The sequence below is a fragment of the Poecilia reticulata genome, linkage group LG16, assembly GCF_000633615.1.
Source record: "Poecilia reticulata strain Guanapo linkage group LG16, Guppy_female_1.0+MT, whole genome shotgun sequence".
Taxonomy (NCBI): Eukaryota; Metazoa; Chordata; class Actinopteri; order Cyprinodontiformes; family Poeciliidae; genus Poecilia; species Poecilia reticulata.
The window spans coordinates 15814563-15825891 of record NC_024346.1 but is presented as its reverse complement, the minus strand read 5'-3'; the positions used below and the strand labels follow the sequence as shown (position 1 = coordinate 15825891).

The following is an 11329-nucleotide window of genomic DNA, read 5'->3' as shown; positions in this document are numbered from 1 at the left end:
ATATATATAAAATCCTGTAACTTCTTCTTAAACTTGAATATTAGTTTGAATTTTTTTCTTAAATCTGACTTTGACCATGCCACATTTTAAATATTAGTGTACAATCTCCTACAGCTCTGGTCAGACGTTTGGGCAGGAATGTCATTATATTTCAGCTTTAAGGTTTGTCTTGTACTCATCTTTTTTCAGAGTTGACTTAGAGGATTCTTTAAAAACAAGAATGGCATGCTTCATTTGAATTTGTTTTCTGTGTTTTCTGATACGCACAGGGTCAGAATTGCGCATACAGACACTCCTACACTTCTATTTGCTAAAACACCATTTAACACAGACCTGGCAAGTACTGCGATCAGAACCATTCTAGAAACTCAACATTAGTCGGATTTATCTGTCCCTAAGCAATTTTTCAGCCAACTAGGTTCTGCTTCTATATTATTCCACCTGCATTGTAAAATGCATCAGCACTACAGGCAGCGAAACAGACCCTCAGCATGATGCAGCCACCACCATGCTCTTCAATGATTTAAAGAACTGAAAGCCTCTCCTTAATTTGTCCAAAGATACAAATTAAGTAACTGTGTTTCGTCTGACTGTAAAGCCGTTCACCATGACCATGGTGAGCATATGTGAACTTCTGAACATACCTATAAATGGGACAAACATGAGTTTCACTGCAGGTGTCTTAAAAATTACTATCTTTCATAACACTTAAACAACAGCAACTTTTTATTTTTTATTTCTATTATTTATTTCATATATTTAAGTACATAACTTGCAGTAAAAGCTTTTCTATCCACACTGCATTTAAATTTCAAATAAGTGTCATATTTAGTGTACATTTATCATTCAGAGTGAAAGGTTTTAGCCAGGTGGGCCTGCAATACAGATGTCTCTTTAAATGAATAAAATTTAATGCAAGACAGGAGGTAGAAACAAATCCCATTGCCTTTCCGAGTGTGTCTGTGTTTTTGTGTTTGCTAGTGTAGATGCATACTTGTACGTTTCCAAAATGTGCCTTCGCTGACGTCAGTGTATCCAGCTTAAAAATCCAGTCTGATATAAATGTGTTTATACACTTCTAGAGTTTTTTTTCTTTTTCATTTAATCATCTTTAAACAACCACTGTACAGCCGAAATGTAACAACACACAGTGCGTATTCAGAACTTCATGAAACATTTACTGCAAGAGCCTCTCAAAGCAGTTCGCATCTGACAAGAATCGTCCTCCTGTAGCCAAGGTCCAGAGGCGCGTGTGGAGCCACCTGGCAGGTGACTTTGTCCCTGACCTCAACCAACATTTCAAGTGGCTGCATTGCAGGTCCTGTGTGCGGGAGGAGAAACAGAATAAAGAAGCAAACATGCAGATAAAGACATTCGGAGCAATTGTTACTTAGTTACGCGGACAGGCAGAATCAAATGCACAAGGTTCCCGCAGTATTGCAGCTGTGGCAAAAAACATGCACCTTTTTGTGTGCATATCACGCACCGTGGTACAATTCAACCACTGGAGTCATGTCTGTGGTGGCCATTGGTGTCTCTATAAGGAATGCTGGTTGCTTTGTTTAGGCGAACGCTGCCAAATTGGCGAAAAATAACTCTTAAAATAAAGAGCGGGTGGGAGGGAAGAGTAAAATAAAGCTGATTTAGGATCTTTTTTGTAACAGCATTTGTCCTCAAGTGCAAACTCACTGGTGCATCTTATGGTACATTAAACAGAGGCTTCCAAAAGTATTCACACCCCACTTACATTTTTTATATTTTGTCTTGTTACGACATGAAATTTTATGAATCTTCTGTGACTATTATGTGACAGACCCGAGACTAACTAGTGCATGATTGTGACGTAGGAGGTAAACGATGCATGGCTTCCAAACTTTCTTACAAATAAACATCTGAAAAATGTGTTGTACAGTTGTAGTTATACCCCTAATTAGAGTGCAGTTCAACTGTTTGCCTTCAGAAGTCATTTCATCAGTGAAAAGAGTTCAACGTAAGTCAGCAGTAAGTAGAGCTGAACGATATATTGTAAATTTATCATTATAGCAGCATCACTGTTCACAAGAATGAGTTTGAAAGAACAAAAAAAACAACTGAATCGCCTTCTAATGCCATGCATTAAGGCTGTCCATGACAATAGGTTTATTTGGTGTTGTCTGTTGTTTACAGCAGAAGAAAATGTTTTAGGGGGCATTAGGACATTCTGGTAAAGTCATTAAGAAACGACTGCTACGTGTTTATTTGCCAAAACAACACATATAGGCCAATTTGTTATTTTTTTCAAACATGTTTAATTTTGTTCCAGTAGCTGGATAGATAATTTCTTATGTGTAATTTATCATTTCTATAAACCCAAGGCCAGAAAACCTTAACACTGTTAAGCCAACAGTTTATTTATCCACAATCATCAAACATTATCTATGTTTTGTTCTGCGAAGGCCTCAAACATAGGAAGCGTTGGCAGGATTTCACAAACTCTCCCCATCCAATTTGACTAAACTTGGGCAACTTTGCAACAATCAGTGGGGAAGCTGCAATTTCGGTAAAAGGCGGACCTACAAAGTGCAACTTAGAGGCACTGATTAATAGTGTACACTATACTCTTCAGACTTTCATCTGAGGAAAAAAGAATTCTTGGAGTCCCAGGTATGAATACTTTTGAGAGACACTGTATTCAGCTGACTGCTTTTGGTGGTATTTCTCTTAATATATATGGAAGACAAAAATAAGGATTTCCTCAATCTCGTCACCTGAGCAAAGAAGTGGTCTAACAGCGATGTAGAAAAAAAAAAGATGCAATTGTACTGTAAATGGTCATTCTCTTCTGATCATTGTTCTTCTTGTTCGTAAAGAAAGCCGGAGCTCTGCGCTGACGTTCAGTCCATCAGAAGCACCTCTGAAGTAAAGCCGTTTTCACAGCTGACCTCTGGAAATGGAGGCGACGAAGAGAAAAAGAATTCTGAATGTTTTCACTTTTGCCAAAATCGTGCTGTCTTGTCTTCCTCTTTCCTCCTTCGCCCTCCTTTCCTCGTCACAGCGCAGACTCTGAATAGAGAGCTCCAGATGACCCGTGAGGCGCATGAGGCGCCATCAATCGACGCAACGACGAAGTGGAGGAGCTCAGATCTCCGCAGCTGCGCAGGTGGATCCCTTCTGGCGCTCGACTGCTGTAGTGCCGGTTGTGTCTACTGTCGCTATGGGAGTGGTGATGTCCCCGGCGGTGAGGGTGATGGGAGTGAGCGTTAGGGTGTCCGCGGCAGGTGCTCCAAGGGGTCCGCGACACCTGGAGGTAATTTAATAAAGCTGAAGATGATCTGGAGGCTGGAGATGCTGAATAAGTTCTGAAAATGGGTTGGAGTTTGGGTGTCATACTTGCTCAGAAGACAGGTGGTCAGAGCCAGCCGTCTCAACTCCACTTCTCCTCTTTGGCCCCTGTCCTGTACTCCCAGCATGCTCAGAGGGTGGCCCCAGGTTACGCTTGGAGCGCTGCAGGAAGCGAGCCACCAGACCTCGGGTAACCTTAAAAAAAAAAAAAAAAAAAAAAAAAAAAAAGCAAGAAAAGAAAAAAATGTCAGAGCTTGGAGTTATTTTTGTTTTTTTTTTTTCTTCATTTTTGGTACCTAAGTGATACCTGATTTACCTTCAGGTCTCCTAGAGAGCGGTGGCAGTCTTTAGGTATACGTATAGGTGAGGTGGGTGCAGGTTTAGGGGGGATTTGCACACCTGTGGCTGCTGTCTTAATCCCACCTTTACTTGGCAGAGCAGAAGGAGGAGCCACAGAAGAGCGAGGCAACAAACACGCTTCGGAAGACGGAGCTTTGAAGTCGAAAAAGGACAGAAATTGTAAGTGTTACGTTCTACAATGAGAGCGCGCACGCGCCTTCATATTTACTAGGTACACCAGTTCAATTGCTTGTTAAGGCAATTGATGAAACAACCAATTACGTAGCTGTGACTCAGTGCCAAATTACGCCAAAAGATTTGTCTCTTCCCTCAACTTTAAGACTGTGTGTTTAATACAAGATCTTTTTTTTTTTTACTTATAGTCAGGAAGGTATCCTAAGCAGTGGTAAGAAGAGATTATGAAGACATTAAGAAGAGTGTCTGTTTAATCAAAGTGTTTTTGTAAGATTAATAAACTTACAAAAAGCAAAGTGAACTGAACAAGTCAAGTTCACTTTGACTTATGATTCAAAGTGAACATGAGAGACTTTAAACGTTGCGTGGTTGTTGACGCCAGATGGTCTGGTCTGAGGATTTCAGAAACTGATAGAGTAGGAGTTTCACTCAAAACCATCAGAAAATGGTCCGGAAAAGAAAAAAAACAACCACTGGGCAGGAAATGTATGGAGAAGAAGAGTCTTATTTGTATCACAGGTCAAAGTAAAGTGGGAAGATGCAGCAGCAGAGGACCACACCAGTTGCCACTACTGTTAGCTAAGAACAGGAAACTGAGGCTATAATTCACATAAGCTCGCAAAAATCAGATAATAACAGATTGAAAAAACATCCTCTGGTCTGATGAGTCTCAATTTCAGCTGTGACATTCAGATGGTGGAGTCAGAATTTACCATAAATAACATGAAAGCATGGATCCATCTCATGTTACCAAGGTCAAATCATCTCAACCTGCTTTGAACATGACAACGACTGTGGCCTCCACAGCTGCCAGAACCTGATCCAATAGGGCACCTTTAGGATGTGGTAGAACAGGAGATTTTCCTCTGGATATAAGCTCTTACCTGTGTCTGTAGAAGCCTTGCTGCCTCCGGACCCAAAGTCAACTGGAACAAAAAAGGGGAAAAGAAAAGCATATTTTTGTCATCACTGTAAAACTGGAGTAAATGTTTTCTCGTTAATCCTCGCCTCACCTGTGTCTGTTGAAGAGCCGAGGCCTGGCTCACTGTGCGACCGCATAAGGCGTAAAAAGCCTTCACTCTGTCTTCTAACGGTCCCTCCATGTTTGTCACTTCTCTCAGCCCTTCGTCGGAGGTAAAGGGTCCCGTGAGGAGGGAGCAGTCCGTTCCCGTGCTCACAGGCTGAGGAAGACGATGGAGGGGGAACAGATGAGGCCGGGGCAGCTTCCTGGTTTGAGGGGTCGGTGAGGTTCACCTGAATCTCTGGGATGAAACGTTGCTGTTGATTTGGAGAGTTTCCTATTGCTTCCAGCTGGGAACAGCTGCTAGCTAACACAGCCTGGCGGTGCAGCACAGGAGACCTGGAAAACGGACTGGGAGAGTTAAAATTTCTCCTCAAAACTTAAGGAGGAATTGTAACTTTTTGGAGCTTTTTCTCACCTGTATGTATTGGTAGCTGTGCTAGGCGAGGAGCAGGAATTAGACCGTTCCCCTCTGAGGAACCGTCTTGCCCTGGGCCCTCCTGCCAGTGGACTCTCTGGTGTTTGACAATGTGGACTGCGGAAGAAGCCGTCGCCCCTGTCAGCACAGGTCCTGTTGCCCCCATGGCTCCTTATCCCAACCTCCAGCAAACAGGAGTCTTCAGACGGGGAGGAATCATCTGGGATGTCCACAATCTCTGACATTAACAGAGAACCACTATCCATAGATACTAACAAGAAAAATAAATATTTTTTTCTTTATTATTCAGGAAAACCCTAGAATGTTCAGTTAATTTCTCAAATGTATCTACATAAAACTGCAGATTTAATCTAAATCTTCATATTTATTTTTGAGTGGTGATATATTAAATAATTTAACACTAAATTAATTTCTAAATATTAGTAGCCACTACCTTAAATAACATTCCCAGTTAAGAAAAAATGCTAAATTCCAGTCATAGTGTGTACTATTACTGAAGCAGCTTTATGCTTCATTTTTAAATTGTCCTAAACCAAAAGTACGATAATATCTCACATTTCCAACTGTTAGCTAAAGAAGTTAAAGGCACATTTTACATTGGGGTTATACAGAAACATAATGTTACACATTATTATTTATATTCCACAGCACAATGAGGAGAGTCATCTACTAATGGTGAAAATGCAGAACCAGTGGCCAGCCCTGCCTGCTTCTGATTTCCCCATCCCACATCTGAGATGATGTTCTTGAGTTTAATTGGTTTTAATGAGGCTTGGCTGCTTGGTGGTTTGATGTCTAGGAAATGGAGCAGAAGCATTTTCCTTAGAAAAACCATCTAGCTCATTTTGAAATTGTAGGAGAATGTGCTATGGTCATTGTCCAATAAAACCAAACTAGAAGTGTTGGACAACGACTCCAAAAAGTTAAAAAGTTGACACAAAAACAATACTGCGCATTATCATGACATCCATAGTAAAACATGGTGGTGGCAGCGTCATGCTCTGTGGTTACTTCTCCTCATAGAACTGGGGCTTTGGGTTTTGGTGGGTTAAATTCTTAATGGTGATACAGTTTAGTTTTGCCTCCAATCTTCCAGGTTGGAGGCAAAACCTCCAACCTGGAGGTTGGAGGTTGTCACTTTATGACAACACTTTATGTTGTCATAAAGTGTCATTCGGTAAATTATGAGACTTTATACAAAGTTGATATTATTCAAAATGTCTTTATTATGACAACTTGACATTAACCAAGAAATCATTACTGTTTAAACTTTACCTTTAAGAACATAAAGATACCTAATTTTTAAAGTGCAATCAGTAATATTTTTATAACAAATTTATATCAGTAATGATTTCTTGGTTAATGTCAAGTTGTCATGACAAAGACATTTTGAATAATGTCAACTTTGTATTAAAAGTGTCATAATTTAATGAATGACGCTTTATGACAACAGTCATAAATATTCATGAAGGCTTATTCATGTTCATGACAGGTGTTATGTCATGTTTATGACAGTGTCATGTCAGTCTTCTTCACCCCCTTCAAATAAAGTGTTACCAAAAATTTTAAAGGGGTCTGAAAACTTCCTGTTCCCACTGCATGAGAGCAATGTAATCTTGTGCTTCTATTGGTTTTGATTTGGGATTTTTATTGGTTGCTGTTTGAATATCAAAACAGCAAAAGAGCCATTTCTAGTTTATTATGAGCTTCCACTATTTTTCTTGGACTTTTTGTCTTCATTTACATCTTCAATGCAACTACACGACTCGATTTACCTATATTCTACACACTTCAACGTGACAGACAGACATGGATGGACTGTTTTTGCACCTTCTCCGCTAAAGGCTGTAGAGGTCCCTCTCTCTCCAGACAGCTCAGTACCATGGGCATCAAACACGGTTGCCTTGACAATCACAAGAGACAAGGATCAGGACAGTCAAAGGATGTATTACACAAAATGAAGAAAGATGCTGCAGAATGACGTATAGAAGCTTAGCACTGCCAATCACATCTCTGTTATTCTGAATATTTAAATGTACCATTTTCCTAAAAGCTAATGGATAAAACATTATTTTAATTGAGCAAAAAATATTATTATTTTCACTTCATTTGTGAAATTCAGTCTCACATGATTGCGTCTCAGTTTTTTTTTGTCTTATGAGCTTTTTTGGGGGAGAAAATTGTTGTTCATCTTAATCGGTATAAGAAGTAAATGGATTATCATTCATTCGGGGGCTGCACAGTGGTGCAGTTGGTAGAGTTGTTGCCTTGCAGCAAGAAGGTTCTGGGTTCGATTCCCGGCCATGGTGGGTTTTCTCCGGGTACTCCGGTTTCCTCCCACAGTCCAAAAACATGACTGTCAGGTTAATTGGCCTCTCCAAATTGGCCCTAGGTATGAGTGTGTGTGTGCATGGTTGTGTGTCCTGTGTGTCTCTGTGTTGCCCTGCGACAGACTGGCGACCTGTCCAGGGTGACCCCGCCTCTCGCCCGAAACGTCGGCTGGAGATGGGCACCAGCACCCCTCCCGACCCCACTGAGGGAAAAAGGGTGCAAGAAAATGGATGGATGGATGGATTATCATTCATTTCTAAAACTAAATCTAAACAGGCCAAATCCAATTACTTCCAATTTTTAGTCTTAAATCATTGTTTTCTGCATGTTTAAACCAGGGAGTTTGTGGTTCCCAACATTTTTGTCTTGTAGGTATTTTGTATAACTCACTGGACACTTTCAGAAAGTGGGTTTTTATATGGAAGCGACTTAAGACGTATCTTCAAGGATTTTACATGGCACTTTCCCATGTTTTAGGAAAGTACACTGCAGGTTCAGGAAAGTACATAAATTTTTTTAAAGTCCCAAGTAAGTTCCTGAAGTTGCCTTACAAGTTCCTACAAAGTGACAAATAGATTCCAGGGAAGATCCTGTGAAATACTCAGTAAATTACAAGACAAAGTTCTGAAAATTATCTAATAAATGTAATAAAGTACCGGATACATTCCTAAAAAAAGTAACCAGTAAGCTTAAAAAAAGTTCTGGAAAGTACCTGGTAAGTTCTATGAGAGTATATTATAATTTATAGGAATGTACCTGGTAAGTCTTTGAGTTCCAGGGACATTCCAGGAAAGTGTCTGGTTAGTTCACTATAGGTTCCAGGGAAGTATCTAGTAAGTTGCTGGAAAGTACCCAGTTAGTTTCAAGAAAGTTGCAGAAAGTACTGGGGTAATTCCTTCAAAGCTACTGTGAAGATTGATCAAAGCTCATTCGTTGCTCTTTCATGCACCAGCATCCCTGTTATTTAAATTAATTTCATCTGCTAACTTTTGTTCTTATCAAAATTAGGTAATGTTTTCTTCTCTAAATATCCGAAGTAGGAGTAATTATGAGCAAATGTCCAATGGTACTGCGTGTACCCAGCAGCTCACCTGGCTTGCAGCTCTTTGGCCCATCACGGCTTCATAGGGAGGAGGGCAGTCAGTGGGGTACAAAGGGACAGGACTCTCCATGGAGCCATTATAGGTGATGCTGGATGTTGATGCAAACACGTTAATCATTCTTTAAAAGTGTGTGTTACATTATAAACACGATGGCTATTACAGAACACACAGATTGATAATATCACAAAAGCACTGTAGCACCTCTGAGCGTCTGTCTCTGAGCTGCATGTGTATTCAGGGGGGTAGTAGGGAGGAGGAGGAATGGGGGGCACAAACTCCTCAAAGTCCATGATGTTGGTCAGGAAGGCGTCTTGCGGAGTGGTGCATTCTGGGTTGACTGAGCGGGAGCGATGAGGGGCGAGCTGAGCGGTAACCACAGAGGATGCATTAAGGTTTCGTTTGTGTTTAAAACTGATACTTTGAATTCTAGATGTGACTCTGCTGCATCGTAAAAAAAAAACGATCAGCCACTTAAATGAAATGTGCTGCGTCGGCGCGCTCACCAGGTGCACGAGATCCAAGGAGAATATGTGGATACTGCAAGTCACAGTGGACAGCGTACAAATGATGGTGGAGAGAATGCTGAGACCACACGCACTGAACAGGAGGTCCTGCACAGAAAAAGGCATTCACAAAAAACTCAACTCAAACATTTTTTGGGTAATTCGTCTGCTATATAACATTTAAAATGTAACACTTTATGCTCACATATGTTGCCTATGTCAGGGCAATTTTGTAGGGTGCTAAACAAGTTTTGGAACATTGTTAAAGATGAGTAAATACCCCCATAATAAATAATTTGTAGTTAACACTGAAAATGTTTTATAAATTCAATGTTTAATTTGTTAAAGAATGTTAAAAAGACACTTGTTTAAACTTTCCTAATAAGTAATTCATGTCTTTCTGTTTCCATAGGATATTGTTATGATGCGATAGACATTATGCATAGGATCATTTCTCTCAGTCAAGCTTAAAAATTGGAAAGGCGAGAGAGCATGAAATTACAATTATGCTACAAAAAAATTACTTGTCTATATAGTCAGTGAGATCAACAAGTAAGTTTGAAACAAAAACTGTGACAAGCAAAGCTGCACCAAGATGGGGAAAAAATGATTTCTTCCCCAACATCTCAAACGCTACTGGGAGTTTAACTGGAACTGTCAGTTTCAGTCGGAGGAAACCGTGATCGACTGGGACATCTTTGAAATATTAAGAGACAGAGCACAAAACTCACTCCTGGGTGAGCAGAGGTTAAGAGAACATAGAAGAGGCTCCAATATTCCCGATGATCCAGAGAAAGTTTGCAAAAAATATCCGTCTCACTACGAGGTCCAATATTTTTCATATATTATATAAGACTAAAGCGCAGTCTATTTTTATGCTGGAATAAATATTTTTATTTTAAGCTTTCCCCCCAACACACACACACTTTTGCCAGGAATAAATGTGCAGCGTACAGTGCTTACCTTTAGCTGATGTTTGACTGAGTGACATTCACCATTCTGGGACAGAACCAAGGTATCCTCATCCACCATGGAGCAGGCTTGAGTGCCTGCACAGCACACACAGAGACCATTCTCCACCTACACACATTATCATACAGAGTGAATCACAGTAATACACCGATTGGAGCTCTTTCACATTATTCAAATTATTCCTGGCTCATTCCTAATGCATCTGCTTGAAAGGACATTTCAGCACAAGGAAGACGGCAGTTCTGACATACCTGGCAGTTGTGCATTGACTTGACCATCTGTGCGTTCTGACAGGAGAGCATTGAGCCGGCCAGGCTGAGGATCACACACACTGCAGACAGCAACATGAACAGTGACACCTGTGGAGGGATGCGGAGGCCATGCTTAATTTAGAGCGGGTTATTAAAACTCCCTGCGACCAGGCAAGGAGAACAGATGACGCTAAAGGACACAAAACCAGATTTCACTGTTTGTATTACAAAGAGGATGAAACAGTCAGTGGAAAGGTGAAGAAAGAATCCCGAATGTTTGCAGTAAGGCTGCGTGTTATTTTTTTCAATATTATAAAGCTTAAACTGACACTTTGGTAGAGTGTCCTACTAAAACATTACGCATTTCAAATCGTTGTAATGGTTTCTAAACTGGATTAATTATCCTGCATAACGAGTTAATAAATTATGCACCATATTTATAGCTGTAGTGTGTAGCTTTTATGAATTTAAAAAAAAAAAAAGTTATCATTATGTCGTGACAGTATAAGATCAATAATATTTAAGAAAAATTGAGCCCCTTCGCCTTCTTCCTGTGGTAGCTGCAGAAATACACCATTCAGTCAGAAACCATCAGAATCAGGGGGAGGGTCTTAGCGCTGTCAATCACTCTCATGCTCACCCTTAAAGTCTTTGTTAGTTTTCCCTGTATTTTCCTAAAAACATGATTGTCCTTTAATTAGCTCAATCTTTCTTCAGTTGACTCTGACAAGCTTGCGTGTCTCTATGCTGCCTCATTTATTCACACATAACATTTTGTGTAGCATAATATTTTCCCTGTCAACACACACACACACACACGCACACACGCACACACACACACACACACACACGCA

At 40.4% G+C, this 11329-nt stretch overlaps 1 protein-coding gene across 1 annotated transcript; it reads right to left on the bottom strand.

The window, feature by feature from the left end:
- Window positions 1–1059: 1059 nt before the first annotated feature.
- On the bottom strand, window positions 1060–10614 carry fam189b (family with sequence similarity 189 member B). The gene is made up of 12 exons (XM_017309708.1): window positions 10476–10614; window positions 10216–10332; window positions 9253–9360; window positions 8951–9111; window positions 8738–8837; window positions 7146–7218; window positions 5295–5514; window positions 4869–5215; window positions 4740–4781; window positions 3638–3813; window positions 3370–3516; window positions 1060–3280 (listed from the first exon to the last, which is right to left on the bottom strand). The coding sequence occupies exons 1-12, from the start codon at window positions 10569–10571 to the stop codon at window positions 3029–3031; spliced, it is 1839 nt and encodes a 612-aa protein (XP_017165197.1). The 5' UTR covers window positions 10572–10614; the 3' UTR covers window positions 1060–3028.
- Between the last annotated feature and the right edge of the window lie 715 nt (window positions 10615–11329).

What these genes read in the sequence shown, in the direction of transcription:
- fam189b (XM_017309708.1), bottom strand. Translation starts at nt 10,571, where the DNA reads ATGTTGCTGTCTGCAGTGTGTGTGATCCTCAGCCTGGCCGGCTCAATG. An exon ending in CAGTCAAACATCAGCTAAAG is followed by an intron (nt 9,361 to 10,215) that starts GTAAGCACTGTA and finishes TTTTCTGTGCAG; the next exon opens with GACCTCCTGTTCAGTGCGTG. An exon ending in CCTTGGATCTCGTGCACCTG is followed by an intron (nt 9,112 to 9,252) that starts GTGAGCGCGCCG and finishes GTTACCGCTCAG; the next exon opens with CTCGCCCCTCATCGCTCCCG.